We start from the raw sequence: 22793 nt of genomic DNA on the forward strand, positions 1-22793 counted from the left end.
CAATAATACTGCACTGTATGAATATACCAGATATTGTTTATCCATTCATCAGTTGATGGACATTTGGATTAATTCCACTTTTTGGTTATTACGAACAACAGCGCTGTGAACATTCGTGTATATGGTTTTCTGTGGATGTTATGTTCTCAATTCTTTTGGATATGTACCTAATAGAATTACTGAGTCACATGGTAACTATAATTAACCATTTAAGAAACTGAAAACCTGTTTGCCAACATGGCTGCCCCATTTTACATTCCCATTATTGGCATACAAGTGTTCTAATTTTATTACATCCCCACTAACTCCTGTTATTAGCTGACTTTTTTAATGAAAACCATCCTAGTAGGTATGAAATGGTATCTTATTATGCTTTCGATTTGCCATTTCCTTATTGATAACAATGTTAAGTATCTTTTCATGTGCATATTGGCCATTTGTATATCATCCTCAGAGAAATATCTATTCAAATTCTCTGCCTATTTTTAAATTGTGTTATATGTCTCCTTATTGGGTTTTTTTTTTTTTTTTTTTGCAGTTTTATGACTACTTGACAATCAAGAGTTAGTTCTCATCCACATTGTCTGTAGATTTTTGAAAGAGGTGACAGGTACCTAGGTAACCAATGGATAGCACTTGTTTGATGATTCTTCATCCTCTTTCCATCTTCTGGGCTACAGCACCCAGATAAGGTAAGGGATACTCCTCATTCCGTTGGCCCAGACAGCTTTATTGAGCCCAGTGTCAATGCACACATCAGGAGTTCCCATCTTCTTCATGGCAAATTTCTGGATCTCTTTGAGTGCCGGAAGGCCATGCCTCTTGCAGCCCTCAGTATGGATGCACTTGTGAATGCGAATGGTGTATTCTTTGGTCACTACCTTGGTGATGGCAGAAGAGCCCATCTTCTTGCCACCCTTTTGGTAGGAGCCATTCTGTTGGGCCCAGGATGGAAAGAAAGAGCACAAAGTACTCTGAGAAAAGGAAAGCAGCATGGCAAGCACAACTTCCGGGTTGCCTGAAGGCAAGAGGAAGGGGATCCCTCTTTAATGTTGAGTGCTAAAAGTTCTTTGTATGTTCTAGATACTATACCCTTATCAAATATAAGATTTACAATCTGCTATTCCATTCTGTGGATTGTCTTTTTTCTTTCTTCATAGTACCTTTTGAACCCCAAATAATCTTAATTTTGATAAAGTCCAATTTATCTATTTGTTTTTTTGGTTTTGACTGTCACTTTTAAATTCTGGAAGACTGGAAGAATTACTGCTCCTATGATGAAAAGAGAGCTGAGCATGGGGCAGGTAAGATGTAATTCAGGTTGGAAATATCCAAAATATTTCAATCCTTTATCTTTCTGAATGAACTGTGGTATGTAATCTCTCCTTATTTTCTCCCTTAATTTTAGCAACATTTTTTAAATCATAGCTTTATAAGAAAAAAAAATTAGTAAAAGAAAAAAGTACTAAATGAACAATTGTGTTATTTCTCCAGTTTCACTCTGAACTTTGACAATATTGATGCATAAGCTATAACCACAAGGCCTAATTTCAAGTCCTATATTTCAAAAATTAAAGTAATAATGCAGGTATTTTTATTAATTCTCAAAGCTCCACAAAGTAAACCTGCCACTACTTATTCATTAAGTCTTATTAATAAATTAACTGTTGTTAACTATTGTTAATATGACATTACAACATTTTCCAATATTCTTCTGCTATAATTATCATAATAACTGACATTTTCAAGGACATGATTGTTTTTTTCTTCTAAATTATTTACATTAAAAAAATCTAAATAAAAATTAAGGCAAAGATAGGACTCATCTCAAAAAGATTTCCAAACGAATTGTGCTCAAGTTATAATTTTATGAGTAGCATTACTAGCATACCAGGTACAAAGAATTTTAATGGTTTTGCCATTTGAATTTGCACTTTTCCATTACTGACAAGCAGTACTCTCTTTCCAGTCTCCATCCTTCCTCCACATATCCATTACAGTTTTCATATTTTCCAAATTTATATTTTTATATATTTAAATACTAATACCTCATAATTCATCTAAATTTTTTCCAATTTTCAATTTTAATATTCATTATTTTGGTCATACAATGTCTACAATGAGAATTTATAAATATATTCCTTTGAGATTGCCTGGTGTTTTGAAACTCCAGAAAATTATCCTCTTCAGAAATTTCAAAAATTTATTATGTTGTATTCTGCTCTTGATCCCTAAAATAATTTCCACATATAATTTTCATACAGCTAATCGTATCTTACTGAACATCAAGCAAAACAGCCTAGTATATACATTTATCTTTTCAAATGGGACTGATAATCATTTATCTGAGTCTTTAAAAATTCCTACTGGAAATTTTCTTATGATGATAGATCAGAGTGTTGTGTGCTTTACGTTTTTTGTTTGTTTATCACAGAAAAAAGACTAAATATAAGCTCAATATCAAATTAGGCCAATTAGAAATCCTCAATAAATTTCAAAGGTAGTAATTCCACATATCATACTATCTGCTTATAATGCAATAAAAAAACAAAATTTGAACAATAAAGGACAAATCCCTTGACTATTAAATAACTACCAGATTAAAAAGTATACTAAAAGTATACAAACTAAGAAAAATGAGTATGTAAACAATAGGATGACATCACTGCTGTCCTCCGAATAATATTAATATTATTGTTTTTGTTCTCATTACTTAGAAAGGAATAAAAGTATGCTTTCAAATAAACAAGAAAAAAAAGAATGCAAGGGGAGGTAAAAAATATATTTGCCAAAACATTTAAGAGAATTAGAAAACAATTAACTCAACCAATCAATAAATAAATAAGTCCAACATTTGACTCTCTGAAAGATAAAAATAAAAGCTAATACATATATTTTATTTTTTGACAATACTAATTTACAAAAAAGGAAATCAACATCACTTGTAAATAATTATAAAACTCCTTTAAAAAGTTAGAATTGGTTATGTTTTTTAAAATATTCAAGCTGGTAGGATTTATTCCTATTAGAGAATCTAAAAAAAATTATTAACATACAGGATAATTTCTACAGATTCCATAATAAAACTATATAATAATCTTAAAGATAATGATGAAAATAAAACAGAAAATTCAGTAGCCACCTACAAAAGTACATAACAAAAAAATGCAGAGTACAAAATTATAAACTGCAGCACTTTTCATAATACGACAAGAATGTAAAAACCTTAAATGTCTAATAATGGAAGTCTGGCACTACAATAATAATTATATATACAGAAACATACAAAAATACAATGGAATACTACAAAGCAACCAAAAAAATGAGGAAGCTCAGTATATACTAATACACAGACACACACACAAAAAACAAGGTGCAAAAATGTGTATACTATGCATTCATATAAGAAAAATGAAACGTGACATATCTGTATTCCCTGCTTTTTAAAAGCATCCTTATGACTGTAATTTGGTAAGTGGGTACTTACAGTGAACGAGTAAATGTGTATTTTTAAAAGACAGTAGGATACATGAGACCTTTGTACTACTTTTGCAACTTCTTATATTCTATAATTATTTCAAGTTAAAGTTAAAATAAAAACAACAGAGATAAACCATTGTCAAAGCTAAACAATGAATGCTTTTTATTTATATTTTTCTTTATTTTCTAAACTTTCTATAATAAATACATATCATATATGTGTGTATTCCTAATTTTATTAAATATGTATTAAATATGTATTTCCTAATTATAATTCTATAATTAGGAAAATAAATACTTATTTTAACTAAAGGAAAGCAAATGACCATCAATCACAAAAAATGCCAATATTAAACAGGTAAATTGGATAATTCATCATAACCCTAAAATTGGTCAAGTCTCTAATATTACATTTGTTAATCTGCTTCACACTCCTTCAGAACTGTCAAACATACGTTGAATAATATATTTTCTCAACAGCAAAATACTTCATGTAATACCCTGGCGTCAACAGAGGATATGAAGACAGAGACTACATTGGGTTACTTTTACAAGACCTGAGTTCTGGCTCAAAATTATCAGTTTTCTAGCTGTGTAACCAAGGCCAAATCAAATTCTCTCAATCTATCTTGCATACTTTCACAGATCTGTTGTGATGTTGAAAAGAGAAAATGTGTGTTAAACCACTTAGTATACAAATGTCCTAACAAAACAAGGTTAGGTGGCACAGGAGCACCTCCATACATAAGGCAAATGCTAACATCCATAAAAGGCTTTCTTCTCAAGTGCACACAGAACACTCTGCAGGATAGATCACATCTGGGTCACAAATCAAGCCTCAGTAAATTTAAGAAAGTTGAAATCGTCTCAAGCACCTTTTCCGACCACAGGCTAGGAGACTAGATATCCATTATAGGAAAAAACTATAAAAATACAAACACATGGAGGCTAAACAATACTCTACTAAACAACCAAGAGATCACTGAAGAAGTCAAAGAGGAAATCAAAAAACACCTAGAACCAAATGACAATGAAAACATGATAACCCAAAACCTATGGTATGCAGCAAAAGCAGTTCTAAGAGGGAAGTTTATAGCAATACAATTCCACCTCAAGAAACAAGAAAAATCTCAAATAAACAACCTAACCTTACGCTTAAAGCAATTAGAGAAAGAAGAACAAAAAAAAATCACGAAGTTCACAGAAGGAAACAACTCATAAAGATCTGATCAGAAATAAATAAAAAAGAAGGAAACGATAGCAAAGATCAATAAAGCTAAAACCTGGTTCTTTGAGAAGACAAACAAAATTGATACACCATGAGCCCAACCCATCAGGAAAAAAGGGAGAAGATTCAAATCAACACAATGAGAAATGAAAAAGGAGAAGTAACAACTGACACCGCAGAAATACAAAGGATCATGAGAGACTACTATAAGCAACTATATGCCAAAAAAATGGGCAACCTGGAAGAAATGGACACATTCTTAGAGAAGCACAACCTTCTGAGACTGAGCCAGGAAGAAATAGAAAATATGAACAGACCAATCACAAGCACTGAAATTGAAACTGTGATTAAAAATCTTCCAACAAACAAAAGCCCAGGACCAGATGGCTTCACAGGCAAATTCTATCAAACGTTTAGAGAAGAGCTAACATCTATCCTTCTCAAACTCTTTCAAAATCTAGCAGAGGGAGGAACATTCCCAAACTCATTCTACAAGGCCACCATCACCCTGATACCAAAACCAGACAGAGATGTTACAAAAAAAGAAAACTACAGGCCAATATCACTGATGAACATAGATGCAAAGCTCCTCAACAGAATACTAGCAAACAAATCCAGAAGCACATTAAAAGGATCATACACCATGATCAATTGGGGTTTATCCCAAGAATATAAGGATTCTTCAATATACACAAATCATTCAAAGTAATACACCATATTAACAAATTGAAAAATAAAAACTATATGATAATCTCAATAGATGCAGAAAAAGCTTTTGACAAAATACAACACCCATTTTTGTTAAAAAACTCACCAGAAAGTAGGCACAGAGGGAACTTACCTCAACATAATAAAGGCCTTATATGACAAACCCACAGCCAACATCATTCTCAATGTTGAAAAACTGAAAGCATTTCCTCTAAGATCAGGAACAAGACAAGGGTGTCCACTCTCACCACTAATATTCAACACAGTTTTGGAACTTTCAGCCACGGCAATCAGAGAAGAAAAAGAAATAAAAGGAATACAAATTGGAAAACAAGAAGTAAAACAGTCACTGTTTGCAGATGACATGAAACTACACATAGAAAATCCTAAAGGTGCTACCAAAAAACTACTAGAGCTAATCAATGAATTTGGTAAAGTAGCAGGATACAAAAGTAATGCACAGAAATCTCTTGCATTCCTATACACTAACAACGAAAGATGAGAAGGAAATTAAGGAAACACTCCCATTCACCACTGCAACCAAAAGCATAAAATACCTAGGAATAAACCTACCTAAGGAGGCAAAAGACCTGCACGCAGAAAACCATAAGACACTGATGAAAGATATCAAAGATGATACAAACAGATGGAGAGATACACCATGTTATTGGATTGGAAGAATCAACATTGTGAAAATGACTATACTACCCAAAGCAATCTACAGACTGAATGCAATCCCTATCAAATTACCAATGGCATTTTTCACAGAACTAGGACAAGAAATTTTATAGTTTGTATGGAAACACAAAAGACCCCGAATATCCAAAGCAATTTTGATAAAGAAAAATGGAGCTGGAAGAATCAGGCTCCTTGACTTCAAACTGTACTACAAAACTACAATAATCAAGACAGTATGGTACTGGCACAAAAACAGAAATATAGATCAATGGAACAGGATAGAAAGCCCAGAGATAAACCCACACACATATGGTCACCTTATCTTTGACAAAGGAGGCAAGAATATACAATGGAGAAAAGACAGCCTCTTCAATAAGTGGTGCTGGGAAAACTAGACAGCTACATGTAAAAGAATGAAATTAGAAAACTTCCTAACACCATACAGAAAAATAAACTCAAAATGGATTAAAGACCTGAATGTAAGGCCAGACACTATAAAATTCTTAGAGGAAAACATAGGCAGAGCACTCTATGACATAAATCACAGCAAGATCCTTTTTGACCCACCTCCTAGAGAAATGGAAATAAGAACAAACAAATGGGACCGAATGAAACTTAAAAGCTTTTGCACAACAAAGGAAACCATAAACAAGAGAAAAAGACAACCCTCAGAATGGGAGAAAATATTTGCAAATGAAGCAACTGACAAAGGATTAATCTCCAAAATATACAAGCAGCTCAATATCAAAAAAACAAACAACCTAATCCAGAATTGGGCAGAAGACCTAAATAGACACTTCTCCAAAGAAGACGTACAGACTGCTAACAAAAACAGGAAAAGATGCTCAACATCATGAATCATTAGAGAGATGCAAATCAAAACCACAATGAGGTTATCACCTGACACCGGTCAGAATGGCCATCATCAAAAAAATTTATAAACAATAAATGCTGGAGAGGGTGTGGAGAAAAGGGAACACTCCTGTACTGTTGGTGGGAATGTAAATTGATACAGCCACTATGGAGAACAGTATGGAGATTCCTTAAAAACCTAAAAATAGAGCTACCATACGACCCAGCAATCCCACTACTGGGCATATACCCTGAGAAAAACATAATTCAGAAAGGTACATGTGGGCGTCCCTGGTGGTGCAGTGGTTGAGAGTCCGCTTGCCGATGCAGGGGACACAGGGTCATGCCCCAGTCCGGGAAGTTCCCACATGCCGCAGAGCGGCTGGGCCCGTGAGCCATGGCCGCTGAGCCTGCGCGTCCGGAGCCTGTGCTCCGCAACGGGAGAGGCCACAACAGTGAGAGGCCCACGTACCGGAAAAAAAACAAAACAAACAAAACAAAACAAAACAAAACACACACAAAAAACAAAAAGGTACATGTACCACAATGTTCATTTCAGCACTATTTACAATAGCCAGGACATGGAAGCAACCTAAATGTCCATCGACACATGAATGGATAAAGAAGATGTGGCACATATACACAATGGTCAGCCATTAAAAGGAACAAAATTGAGTTATTTGTAATGAGGTGGATGGACTTAGATTGTCATACAGAGTGAAGTAAGTCAGAAAGAGAAAAACAAATACCGTATGCTAACGCATATATAGGGAATCTATAAAAACGGTACTCATGAACCTAGCGGCAGGGCAGGAATAAAGACGCAGACATAGAGATGGTACTTGAGGACACAGAGCAGGGAGGGAATGCTGGGGCGAAGTGAGGGAGGGAGTAGCACTGATATATATACACTTCCAAATGTAAAATGAATAGCTAGTGGGAAGCTGCTGCGTAACACAGGGAGATCAACTCGATGTTTTGTGATGACCTAGAGAGGTGGGATAGGGAGGGTGGGAGGGAGGCTCAAGATGGAGGGGATATGGGGATATATGTATACATATAGCTGATTCACTTTGTTGTACAGCAGAAACTAACACAACATTGTAAAGCAATTATACTCCAATAACGATGTAAAAAAAAAAAAAAAGTTAGTTGGTCCTAACTTTGTATCAGACTACTTGACTTGGGCTTGAATCCTAGCTTCACCATATATTAGCTATAAGACCTAGAACAAATTATTTAACCTCTCTGTACTTCACATTTCCTTACCTGTAAACCAAGACGATGATAATAACAATATTTACATCAAAGAGTTGATATAAAGAATTTTTTTTGCTTGTTAACAGCCTACATAAATAAGTGCTGTCATAGAAGTGTTCACTAATATTAAAAAATGCAAAAGTGGGACTTCCCTGGTGCACAGTGGTTAAGAATCCGCCTGCCAATGCAGGGGATATGGGTTCAATCCCTGGTCCGAGAAGATCCCACATGCCGCAGAGCAAATAATCCCATGTGCCACAACTACTGAGCCTGCATTCTAGAGCCCATGAGCCACAACTACGGAAGCCCGCGTGCCTAGATCCCGTGTTCTGCAATAAGAGAAACCACTGCAATGAGAAGCCCGCACACCGCAACAAAGAGTAGCCACCACCTGCCGCAACTAGAGAAAGCCCACATGCAGCAATGAAGACCCAAAGCAGCCAAAAATAAACAAATAAAATGTATTAAAAAAATGCAAAAGTACTTAAATGGCAAAAAAAAAATCACTACTTTATTGAAGAATATTTTGTTTGCTAATATGATAAAATATTTGAAATCCTTCAACTAAAAGAAAAATCTATAGATTGCTATATTAATAATTGATCAAGCGCTTTTATGCCCTTTTATTTCATAAAAAAGACTGTTTTTATTACTTCAACTAAGCTGACCTGCCACCTACTTTACCATTCCATTGAAGCTAATAAGAATTGAGTTCTACTCTATAATAGATAAAATTCAAAGCAACATCAGACAAAAGCGCATTACGACATTCTTACTGAAATGGACTTTAACTTACACAGATTCCTAAAAACAAAGCTATTAAATGATAATCCTGATCACATGTTTTACAGATATAACACATCAGTTTAAATAAACTAAACTTTGATAGACAACTTTTTAACAAAAGATTGTCATGAATTGTGTACACCCACACATACACTATACTTACAAGACAGCGTATAGTGTTTTGCACAACATAGTTTTTTAATAAACATTCTGTTTACAACTGTAGGATTAAATAATAAAGTTAAGATGTGCACCCAATCAATGATGTCATGACATTCAAGGACCATCTACATAAATCAAAAGCAGAAGATGTCAAGGATATCCCACTCCAGTGATAATCATGTAATGAACTAAAGAGATGTGCATTTCAGATCTACACTGTCATCAATCCCTTGATAATAAATGAAACAAGTCAGCTACTTTACAACCACAAATGGTATATTAAATACATGACATCTCTTTTTTGAAGGAGGAAGTAACTAGCAGTAGCAAAAGTTCAAATGTATTATTTAAGAATGCACAACATGAATTCAAGGCTGAATATAGATAACCTTTAGAATATAAGCTGTCTAGGAAAAAATATGTTTCATCTTGTAGAGTATTATTTAAGATTTAAGACCAATGTAGTTAGAAATATATTAAACATGAACATGCCTCAATCAATTGGGGTTCTGTGGTATAAATAAAGGGAATTCTATTTCTATGAAAATATTAAAAATGTTTGCTCTCTTAAAATTGACTCTCATGTGAAACAAATACATTTTCTCCACTAAAAATTCAAGTAACAATAAAATCAGTTCGTAAGTATTTGTTTCTATTTAGATATTTTATAATCATGCTTTAGAACATTACTATAAATATTATAAATCTCATAGCAAGATTATAAAGATTAAAATGAAAAACTAGTAGAAAGTGTAAAATTAAATTAGCTTAGAATACAGCTGTTGTATATGCCAGGATTAAATCCTATTCACACATTCTATGGAAATCTAATAAAATGTGAAACAAATACACAGATTAGTGATTAAGAGATAAACTGCCTAGATCTGGATTCCAGTTGTTAATTCTGGGTTATTTCCTCTTTATGCCGTTTTCTCATTTATAAAATGAGAGATAATAACAGTACTAGTTCAGAGGTTTATTGTAAGAATTAAAATAGTTAAAACTTATAAAGCACCCATGACAGTTTCTGAGCCAACATAAGGACTCATGAAATATAAGCTACAATTGTCACCATTATCCCTTATCTAAATTGCAAATGTATGTACCATTTGGGTCAGATCAATTTAATTTCTTGTACTGCACACTGTTTTAGAAGTATTTTTCCTCTTTTCAATTCCACATGTTTTCTCCTTCCTCATTCTCTCAATTCATTCACATAAGAACACATATATCACCAGCACCATGATCACTAAAACTTAAAAGAATGAACTGCAATCTCAACCCAGAGTTACAAAGGAACTTCTCCATAACCAATTAGAAAGGACACTAAGGAATACGTTCCAGGTTAGGATATTAGGCTGAAATGGCAATTTTAAAAGTTTTTTCTTCCTTCAAATCCTAAACAAATTAGCAAAAACAAAAATATTGAACAACAACCAATAAAACCCTAACAAAAATAACCAAAATAAAAGAAACATAACATAAACTACCAAACATTAAAAAACTGGTTACCTTGGGGAAATTAAACATACTGGTATTAGAACTAAGGTTGCAGTAAGCTCAGTTCCTAACCATGTCCCCGAAGCAATGTTGGTAAACTAACAACATTCTGATAATTTTTCTTAATGCCTTCATATATGGAGAGACACAAACCGGGTAACTACTGTTCTCTCTTGTTTCCTCTTATTGAAGATGCTAGAAAAATCTACAGTGCAAAAATTGGTGAAACAAGGAAGTGAAAAATAGGGCTGACTTCCCAGGGCAGTAGCCTCCAGAGTACTCTCTGAAATGACGGATAATGATTCACAGCCTAAGCACTTTTTCCCTGATGAGAATTGTCCATAGTTTCTAATAAGATGGAATGAACTTGGTAGAAAATACTTAATGAAATCTTGTAAAAGAAAGCAAGACTTAGGTGTGCTACGAAGGCCTCCTCACCTACGTCAAAGATCTCTCTCCCTCTTTTCATAATAGGCAAACAAAACTGGGCAAAAATCAAATTTCAAACATCAAAGTGTAGCTCAGTGACCGAAAAAATTAGCTTTAGCTTTAGAGACAGTGAGAAGGGAAGGAGTCACCAAGATATTATGTCTGTGTAAGCCAAACAGTAGTTATGCAAACATAAATTGCCAATCAATGAATAAATAAAAAACAAATAAAATATTTAAATAAAACTGGAAGATTCTATACAAAAGACAAAGAATATATAACAAAAAAATGAAAGGAAATTCCTCATGATTATTTTCTTCTAAAAAACAACATAAAAATATAACTCAAAAAAAAACCAAAAAAAATAAAAGTCAAGATAAGAGAAAAAGGTAGAGAGGCTGAAGATCTAAATAAACAAAATGAAGAACAAAACAATCATTATAGGCAAACCACAGACAGAGAAAATAAAACATTAAAAACTTTACTCATGACTGGAGATCAAAGAAAGTAAAGCAATTAAGAAATAACTAATAGATATGAAAGACAGACATATCTAACATAGATTTATGTGTCACTAAGAAAAAGAAAATAAAATGCAAAAGATAGTTCACATTTTAATTTATAGAAATTACTAAGAACTGAAGGAAAAATCTGAATTTTCAGATTATAACAAAAAAAACTATGTTCCAGGAACTTTTGATAAATAATGCTCAATATTAAGTCATATTCCTGTTAAGAAATCAACTCCATGGACAAATAAATCTCAGACAAAAACAAACAAATTATCAACTAAGGGAAAATATCAGGCTGGCCTCAAACTTCTCTGAAAGCAACGTTCAAAGCCAAAATACAATGAAGCAATGTCTATAAAGTTCTAAAGGAATGCAAGGGTTAGCCAAGAATATTCAATCCATCAGGATGTCATTCAGATATAATGACAGCTGGCAAATATTCTTAAACATGAAAGAATTCTAAATTTACAGCACACATGAACCTTTTGTTGGGGGGAGGGGAGGAGATGAAACCTAGCCAATTAAGAATTGAGTCAATATTCACACAGTGGAATACTATAGGAATAAGAGGGAACAATCTAATAGCGTAACATAATAACATAAAACTCAATGCTGAGTGAAAAAATGACGGCACAAAAGAATATATATTGTATTATTACATTTATATAAAATACAAATTCATTTATGGTGTTGGAAGACAGGATAGTAGTGGTCCTTAAAAGGTTATAGACTAGAAGGGGGCTCTAAATTGCTGGTAATATTTTATTTCTTAATCTGAGGACTGATTACCCAGGTGTGGTCAGTTTGTGAAAATTCATTGAACTGCACACTACTGATATGTGCACATTTCCATATGTATATTTTTTTCAGTCAAATTTAAACAGAGCATAATAAATGGTAAAATATATGTTTCTCCTACTTTTCTTTCTGGGAAAAAAAAAAAAAATTGAGTCCAAAGAAAGAACCTGGGGGAAATTAAGAAATTATTATGACTAATAAAAGAGGGGGGTGGGGTAATGAATTCACTTAAACATATTACAAACACTCAAGTACTAGCACAATTGTTAAAATAAATGAGTGTTACATATTTAGACAATATGAAAAATAAAATATAACTTTAAAAATTAGAAGTTGAAGAGACAAAAATGAAAAAGAATTATGAGGGGACTAATATCTTCAACTTTCATAGCAGGTTGTGGATTAAAGTATGCAATTTAAAAAACAAAGATATGAATAAAGCTCTTATTTAAAAAAATCAAGCTCTTCATTTTTTGATAATTTATTAACATCCTGTTCATTGAGAAAATGATGGTTCTTTTGTTAAAGAAACATTTTCTTGTTTTTCCATTGTTGTTTTTATTTTCTTAAACTTACATACAACACTGCAATAAGCAGGTTTACATATCTATGCTTATATACTACTACTTTTTCTTAAAGATATATTCACAGAATAGGGTTATTGAGTAAATGGGTGTGTGTGCACATGCCTATATAATTATTATTAAAATACATATGAACATATTGCCTTCCCATAACACAAAAATGTACATTTCCACTAAAAATATAATACCATTGCCCATCTCATCTCCCCTATCTCCTTCAACAGTACTAGCTATCACTCTTTCTTTCTCTCAACCTGAGAACAGAGAAGTTATATCATAATTTCTCTAATTTACATTTCCCTAAATATTTGTGTAATATTCAATCATTTGAGTACCATTCTAAATGCTACTGGTAACTTATATTCTTCTGTGAAATCCTTATTCCTGTCCTCTATTTGCCCGTTGGGTCAATTTTTCACTTATTTCATGAGAATTATTAATATAGTAAACATATTAATTTATCAGTCTTTCCATGTTCCATTATGTCTTTCCATGTTGTTGATGGTATGTTTCCTCAGCTTAATATTATATGTAGTAACAGACGCTTACTTTTTATACTTTCTAAGTGGCCTGTCTTGGTTTCAAAATTCTCCCATATGCCTCAGTGCCACTTTTACAGTTTTCCAAATCTGTTTCTAAAATACTTACTATGTCATCTTTCATCCTATATCCTTACTCTATCTGGAAAATTTTTTATATATATTGTCTTTATAGTATTGTTTTAATTAGTATTGTTTATCTGGGAAATCAAGTATATCCTCAATATTTTTATTTCATCAATCTTAGGGCTACACTAATGCATTTCTTTTCCCACATTAACTGGATATTTGCAGATCCAAATATATTTTGTGGAAGATTTTGATATTTAGATATTTTTAAAGGTATATTTAAATTTCAAATACTCCACTGTTATTCTAATGGAATGATATGCTAATGTTACTGTATTGAATTTACATATTAATTTGAGAAAAACTGACATCTTTTGGGGCAGTAATATTTTCTCTTTTTGACTATAAAGAACATTATGAAGACATTTGGAAAAATATGAATAAGGTCTATATTTAAATAATAGCATTGCACCAGTGAAAATTTTCTGATTTGATAACTGTACAAGATTAAAACAGAGAATGGGCATAGGAAATTCTCACTTAAGTAATTAGGGGTAAAAGGGTATCATGGCTTCAACTTACTCTCAAGTTCAGAAAACCAAAGAAAAACAGGAGAGAAGCAAATGTGTTAAACTTTTAACAACTACAGAATCTAGGCGAGTGTTGAGGGTAGTTCTTGTACTACTCATTACTCTCCTATAAGTCTCAAATTATTTCAAAATAAAAGAAGGATTCTATGTCTCTGTTGCTGTCTCTCTCTCTTACACACACAGAGCAAGTTACACTACCCAGCATGGAATGATTCTCCAGCAGTTTATATTTTGTATTGTATTAATGAGATTTTATACTTTTGTTACAAACAGTGTCTGTACATTTCTTAGAGAATTCAACCCAAAATAGTACTTTTGTCCTAACTGTATACATTTCTGATTTCCATTCTTAGCTGGCTACTGCTTGCTACTCAAAAGATAATCTATTAATTTGTCTGCATATTTATCTTATATCCAATAATCTTACTAAAGTCCCTATTAATTCTGGTAGAAAAATATTCAAGAATCTCTTACATTTTCCTAGATCATAGCATAAGCAATCTGAAAGTAATATTACATCTTCTTTATCTACCAATTATATTAACAATATCTTGCACTTGCAAAAACATTTAAAAATTTTGTTAATGTTAATAGAAGATATCAATCACTCTTTTTTTCTTGATTTTAATAGAAACGGCTTGAAACATTTTAAATAATACTTAGTAAATAGTCATTATCATATTTAGATTGTTTTCTGATATACATGATTTTTTCTCAGTTTCATTAGAGCTGGATACTAAAATTTGTACTATGCTTTTTTCTACATTTATTGATATATTCACATGATTTTCCTATTTTTAATTTGGTGATATAATTTATTTTATAGGTAGATATCTTAATACCAAATCATCTTTAGCATCCATAAATAAATTATAAGCAGTCTACACTATACAGCTAACCCTTGAAAAACATGGAGGTTAATACACATATAATTTATAGTCAGCCTTCCATATCCAAGGTTCCTCCACATCTATAATTTCAACCAACCGCAGACTCTGTGGTACTCTAGTATTTACTATCAAAAAATACTGGCTGATGGGCTTCCCTGGTGGCACAGTGGTTGAGAGTCTGCCTGCCGATGCAGGGGATGCAGGTTCATGCCCCGATCCAGGAAGATCCCACATGCCGCAGAGCGGCTGCGCCCGTGAGCCACGGCCGCTGAGCCTGCGCGTCCAGAGCCTCTGCTCCACAATGGGAGAGGCCACAAGAGTGAGAGACCCGCGTACCACAAAAAAAATAAAAATAAAAAAATAAAAAATACTGGCTGATAAGTGGACCCCCCAGTTCAAACCTCTGTTGTTCAAGAGTCAGTTGTATAGTTCCTTCATTACATTGTTGGATTATGTTGGTTAAAGTTTTAGTTAGAATTTTGAGACTATATTGTTAACTGAAATTTTTCTTCTACAGTTTTATTTTTCCAGTATCTTTTTTCATACTATGAAGGGTGTATAAAATGAACTGGGGGCTTCCCTGGTGGCACAGTGGTTGAGAGTCCGCCTGCCAATGCAGGGGACATGGATTCGTGCCCCGGTCCGGGAGGATCCCACATGCCGCGGAGCGGCTGGGTCCGTGAGCCATGGCCGCTGGGCCTGCGCGTCCGGAGCCTGTGCTCCGCAACAGGAGAGGCCACAACAGTGAGAGGCCCGCGTACCACAAAAAAAAAAAAAAAAAAAAGAACTGGGAGAGGTTTTCATCATTTTTAATGTACCAGAGAAATATCAGCAACATGTGAATTATCCCCTCTTAATATATTAGAAAGAACCCAGATGGTGCTTTTTAAATTTTTTTTCCAAATTTTTAACAAATGTTCCTGTCAAATGCTTCTAGTTCTCCTTAAGTGTGAATTTTTGTAATTTATACAGCTATAACACCATTAATTTCCTCTATGAATTCACGTTTGTTACACATGTTCAGAAGCAACTGCTGAGACAAGCACTGGCCCAGGATGGGTCTTTCACTTTGTCGCCCCTGTGAGGATCCAAGAAGAAAGCTGTATTCTCCCTCATTTCCTCAGCTACCACCTCAAGGTTAAAGAAACTTCATGCCGCTTGTTCAGCTTCTCTCTAGAAACCTAAAGGATCTCATCTACCATAGGGGTTTTCATTTCCAGTTAACTAGCTCTGTCATGCCAAGAGAGGGCAAAAATCCTTCACTATTTACTTTATTGGAAAACTATCAAAGCCAAGGCTACAGAGTCTTGCACTATCTGCCTAGAATCCCCATGATTCTCTCACAAATTTATTTTTAATTTTTTGATAATACATGTTTGCTAAGACCATGCTGCCATTTTACCTACACAGTTTCCCATGACTAACATTTTTAAATGGTACCTTCCTCACACCACTCCTAGGTTTAACCTACCTCAAATTCCGCATGTCTGTGAACATCCTCTGCTCGCTGCCTGCTCAGGATAAATTCAGCTTCATTCGCTACTCTTACTAGGTGATCCTTCATGGTTTGACTAAGCAACCTATAAAGAGATAAACATCATCAAATAAATATATGTATACACATGACATATATGATTATTCATTGCTCAAAGGTGATGTATTTTATTACTTGGGAGAGCAAAGAACATTTACTCCCCTTTTCTGACATCACACCAAATGAAGGACCGTTATTTTACACTAAATAATTGAAGAACACAACAGCCAAAAGTTATCCTTCTGGCAACAGCAGATTCGCTTTTATCAAACTATCCAAGAAAAGCAACTGAAAATGCTAGATTAAATTTATCTTTTAATCTTTTTTAAGGTATTGGAGAGTTTCCAAGGTAGCCAAGATTTAAACAGCCAGGATCCTAGAGAAGATGTTCAGCATGACCTTTCCCACTGACACATTTGCTAGTCACAGGTGGGAATAGAGAAGCTAAACAGAGCTGTTATAAGTCTTATAGAGCTGGGAGACAAAAATTGAATTTTATAACCTGTCAAGGTAGAGTAATCCTAGTAGTTTACCAAGGCTTACAAAAGGAGTCCAAGTATACCCCAGGAAACAGACAACAGTTCTCAAAAACATGAAAACAGACCCTCAAACAACATTATGGAATTTGCACGTAGATTAACTGGCAGTCAAATAACTAAACAAAATTTTCAGAATCTCATATGGTGAGAAGAAAAAAAAAAAACAACATAAAGAACAGTGTTGTAGACTCACTGTAAAAGCCTGGGCTTTAAGAAGACCTAGAAGGGCTGCAAGATAGGAGTAGGAACTGTAAATAAGGCAACTCTCACAAAGATTTTAAAAATTCCACCTTTGAATCAGCTCAGTCTTAAATTAAAATAATTGGCACCTAATTTAACTGTTAATCAAAAATCAAAAGGAAATCCTCTCTACAGGAAGATATCATCATCTAGAGACTGTTAAATACAATTTCCTGCATTATTAAATACAATGTCCAACATTTAATCACAAATGAATGTGACATATACATGCTACTATATAATAAAATGAATAACTAATAAGTACCTACTGTATAGCACAGGGAACTCTACTCAATACTTTGTAATGACCTATATGGGAAAAGAATCTAAAAAAGAGTGGCTATATGTATATGTATAACTGATTCACAGGAACTAACACAACATTGTAAATCAACTATACTCCAATAAAATATTTTTTTAAAAATCACCAGTGAACAGGTAAAATAAGAGACAACAACAAGTGAATGAAAACCAAACAAAAGCCAACTCATAGAAAATCAAGACAGTAAAGTTTCGATAGCCTCATCCATCAAAGGGCAGAGAGCAGAGGCAAGAAGAACTACAATCCTGCAGCCTGTGGAAAGAAAACCGCAATCACAGAAAGATGCACAAAATGAAAAGGCAGAGGACCATGTCCAGATGAAGGAACAACATAAAACCCCAGAAAAACAACTCAATGAAGTGGAGATAGGCAACCTTCCAGAAAAAGAATTCAGAATGATAGTGAAGATGATCCAGGACCTCGGAAAAAGAATGGAGGCAAAGATCAAGAAGATGCAAGAAATGTTTAACAAAGACCTAGAAGAATTAAAGAACAAACAAACAGAGAAGAACAATACAATAAACTAAATGAAAAATATACTAGAAGGAATCAATAGCAGAATCACTGAGGCAGAAGAATGGATAAGTGACCTGGAAGACAGAATGCTGGAAATCACTGCTGTGGAACAGAATAAAGAAAAAAGAATGAAAAGAAATGAAGACAGCCTAAGAGACCTCTGGGACAACAGTAAATGTACCAACATTCACATTTTAGGGTCCCAAAATGAGAAGAGAGAGAGAAAGAACCCGAGAAAATATATGAAGAGATTATAGTCGAAAACTTCCCTAACATGGGAAAGGAAATAGCCACCCAAGTCCAGGAAGTGCAGAGAGTCCAAGGCAGGATAAACCCAAGGAGAAACATGCCAAGACACATAGTAATCAAATGGGCAAAAATTAAAGACAAAGAAAAATTACTGAAAGCAACAAGAGAAAAACAGCAAATAACATACAAGGGAACTCCCATAAGGTTAATAGCTGATTTCTCAGCAGAAACTCTGCAAGCCAGAAGGGAGTGGCGCAATATATTTAAAGTGATGAAAGGGAAGAACCTACAACCAAGAATACTCTACCCAGCAAGGATCTCATTCAGATTTGATGGAGAAATCAAAAGCTTCACAGACAACCAAAAGCTAAGAGAATTCAGCACCACCAAACCAGCTCTACAACAAATGTTAAAGGAACTTCTCTAAGTGGGAAACACAAGAGAAAAAAAGGACCTACAAAAACAAACCCAAAACAATTAAGAAAATGGTAACAGGAGCATACATATCATTCCTTAAATGTGAATGGATTAAATGCTCCAACCAAAAGGCACAGGCTCGCTGAATGGATACAAAAAGAAGACCCACCTGTATGCTGTCTACAAGAGATACAGTTCAGAACTAGAGACAGATACAGACTGAAAGTGAGGGGATAGAAAAAGATATGCCATGCTAATGGAAATCAAAAGAAAGCTGGAGTAGCAATACTCGTATCAGATAAAATAGACTTTAAGATAACCAATGTTACAAGAGACAAGGAAAGACACTACATAATGATCAAGGGATCAATCCAAGAAGAAAATATAACAATTATAAATATATATGCACCAAACAGAGAAGCACCTCAATACATAAGGCTAACAGCTATAAAAGAGGAAATCAACAGTAATATAATAATAGTGGGGGACTTTAACACCTCACTTACACCAATGGACAGATCATGCAAACAGAAAATAAGGAAACACAAGCTTTAAATGACACAACAGACCAGATAGTTTTAATTAATATTTATAGGACATTCCACCCGAAAACAGCAGATTATATTTTCTTCTCAAGTACACATGGAACATTCTGCAGAATAGATCACATCTTGGGTCACAAATCAAGCTTTGGTAAATTTAAGAAAATTAAAATCATATCAAGCATCTTTTCTGACCACAACGCTAGGAGACTAGAAATAAATTACAGAGAAAAAACTGTAAAAAACACAAACACATGGAGGCTAAACAATACACTACTAAATAACCAAGAGATCACTGAAGAAATCAAACAGGAAATCAAAAAATACCTAGAACCAAATGACAATGAGAATACAATGAACCAAAACCTATGGGAGGCAGCAAAAGCAGTTCTAAGAGGGAAATTTATAGCAATACAATCTTACCTCAAGAAACAACACAAATCTCAGATAAACAATCTAACCTTACACCTAAAGGAACTAGAGAAAGAAGAACAAACAAAACCCAAAGTTAGTAGAAGGAAAGAAATCATAAAGATCAGAGCAGAAATAAATGAAATAGAAACAAACAAACAAAATCAACAGCAAAGATCAATAAAACTAAAAGCCGGTTCTTTGAGAAGATAAACAAAATTGATAAACCTTTAGCCAGATTCATCAAGAAAAAGAGTGGAGAGGCGCTTCCCTGGTGGTGCACTGGTTGAGAGTCCGCCTGCTGATGCAGGGGACATGGGTTCGTGCCCAGGTCTGGGAGGATCCCACATGCCGCGGAGTGGCTGGGCCCATGAGCCATGGTCGCTGGGCCTGTGCGTCCAGAGCCTGTGCTCTGCAACGGAAGAGGCCACAACAGTGAGAGGCCCACGTATTGTCAAAAAAAAAAAAAAAAAAAAAGTGGAGGACTCAAATCAATAAAATTAGAAATGAAGAAAAAGAAGTTACGACAGACACCGTAGAAATACAAAGCATCATAAGAGACTATTACAAGCAACTATATACCAATAAAATGGACAACCTGGAAGAAATGGACAAATTCTTAGAAAGGTATAACTTTCCAACACTGAACCAGGAAGAAACAGAAAATATGAACAGACCAATCACAAGTAATGAAATTGAAACTGTGATTAAAAATCTTCCGACAAATATAGTAAAGTTTCATAGTGAAACCAAGCAGGACCCTTTGGCGCTCCTGGGTACAGAAGCCTTCCTGTGTCCCCCATTCCTTGTTTGTAGGGAACACACTCCAGCCTCCATGGCCTTCCCTAAGTTCCAAAGGGGAGATTCAAGCAGTTGCTAATCAGGGAAGGGAGAGGATGCAGATACGAGGGAGGAGCTGCCGAAAAACAATAGTGCAGCTTTGGGGCAGGGTCCTGATTCTGCCTCAAGTGATATACAGAACAATATCTTTTGTGTTCTTTATAGAACTAAAATCCCCAACAAATGGAAGATGTCGGCATTCTTCGTTCCAGAGAAGAGCACCAGTGGCCAGATTAAAGGTACCAGAGAAGCTCATCAAGAAATTACCAGAGACCAGATTAAAGGGGCCTGCGCACACCCTGATCTTATCAGTGACCCTGCCTAGGTTGGGACAATGAGTTTTCGAGGGCAGGAGCCCACTGTGTCCCCCTTTGCCTGGCAAAGCAATAAAGCTATTCTTTTCTACTTCACCCAAAACTCTGTCACTGAGATTCGATTCAGTTCCAGTGCACAGAGGCCAAGTTTTTGGCATCATAATGAATCCCAATCCCGATCTTAGCAGGTCTTTCTGTGTAATTTGGCAACTTTATTCTAAAAGTTATAGGAAAATGTAAAGAACAAAGAATATCTGAGACACTCTTGAAGAAGGGAAAAGAGGAGGAATAATAATCATAATCCTAATAGAGGACTTACACTATCAAATATTAGGATTTATTATAAAGATACAGTAATTAATGTGGTATTGGAGCAAAGACAGATGAACAGACCAATGAAACAGAAAAGAATGTGCAGAAACAAATATATATATATATATTTAATATATAAATAATTATATAAATGTTATATATAAATATTTAATATGGAAATATATTTTATATAAATATTTAATATACAAATATATATATTATATTTTTCACCAGATTCCATATTTACTGCAATAAGAGGAAGATGGAGTATTTCAAGAACTGGTCCTGCATCAATCAACTGACGTTCATATGGACAAAATTAATCTTGACTACTATCTCAAATCATACAAACAGATCAATTCTAATTGGATCATAGACAAGACCTAAACACTTCTAGAAGAAGATTACATAAGAGAGTATCTTCATGACTTAGGTTAAAATAAAGATTTCTTTAACAAAATATAAAGTACACATACCATAAAGAAGAAAATTGATAAAATTAATGATTTATGCTTATTAAAGCCAACATTAAGAGAATTAAAAACCAAACTTTAGTAAGGGAGATTTGGAATACTTATAGTCAACAAGGAAATTATATCTGAAATACATAAAAAAATCTTAGAAATAAAGAAAAGGCAATAATCACAATAAATAAAAACAACCAAATACACAAATAAGCACCTCACAAAAGATTTCCAAATGGCAAAAACGTTCATGAAAAGGTGTTGAGGTGTTCAGGATTACTAAGCATCAGGGATATACAAATTAAAACCATAAAAAATATACTACACCCCACCAGAATCACTATATTAAAAAAAAAAAAGACTCTAGTATCAAAATTTGGCAAGGATATGAAACTACTAGGACTCTCACAATCACAAAATATACTTAACAGAATGTTTACAGCAACTTTATTTATAACAGCCAAACACTAGCAACTACCCAAATGCCCATTAAGAATAAAATGAATTTTCTAAATGGTGGAATATTCATATAATAAAACACTAAAAAGAAACAACTACTTTTATGCACAAGAAAGTTAATTTCACTAACAGTGTTAAGCAAAGGCACACCAAAGAATATATACCATATGAATCATCTTGTATAAAAAAATATTTTTGGGGGCCTCCATGGTGACGGGCGCAGTGGTTGGGAATCCGCCTACAAATGCAGGGGACGCGGGTTTGAGCCCTGGTCCAGGAGGATCCCACATGCCGCGGAGCAGCTAAGCCCATGTACCACAACTACAGAGCCTGCATGCCACAACTACTGAAGGCCGCACACCTAGAGCGCATGCTCCGCAACAAGAGAAGCCACTGCAATGAGAAGCTGGCGCACCCCAACGAAGAGTAGCCCCCGCTTGCCTGCATGCAGCAACGAAGACCCAACGCAGCCAAAAATAAGTGCTAATAAAATTAATATTTTAAAAAATCTTCTCTATAAGAAAATGTTTTTTAACTAATTTATGGTAATAGAAGTCAACAATTTAACA

The 22793-nt window shown here is 34.3% G+C and overlaps 1 protein-coding gene across 4 annotated transcripts in view; it reads right to left on the reverse strand.

Annotated features, from left to right (window-relative positions):
- LRBA (LPS responsive beige-like anchor protein) overlaps nt 1-22793 on the reverse strand; it is a 748187-nt gene that overhangs the window by 450294 nt on the left and 275100 nt on the right. For all 4 annotated transcript variants that reach the window (XM_065877627.1, XM_065877625.1, XM_065877628.1 and 1 more), the window contains exon 35: nt 16537-16645. In XM_065877627.1, coding sequence (XP_065733699.1) covers nt 16537-16645 — 109 coding nt within the window. The remainder of the gene's footprint in view (nt 1-16536; nt 16646-22793) is intronic.

The sequence above is a fragment of the Phocoena phocoena genome, chromosome 5 (assembly GCF_963924675.1).
Source record: "Phocoena phocoena chromosome 5, mPhoPho1.1, whole genome shotgun sequence".
NCBI lineage: Eukaryota > Metazoa > Chordata > Mammalia > Artiodactyla > Phocoenidae > Phocoena > Phocoena phocoena.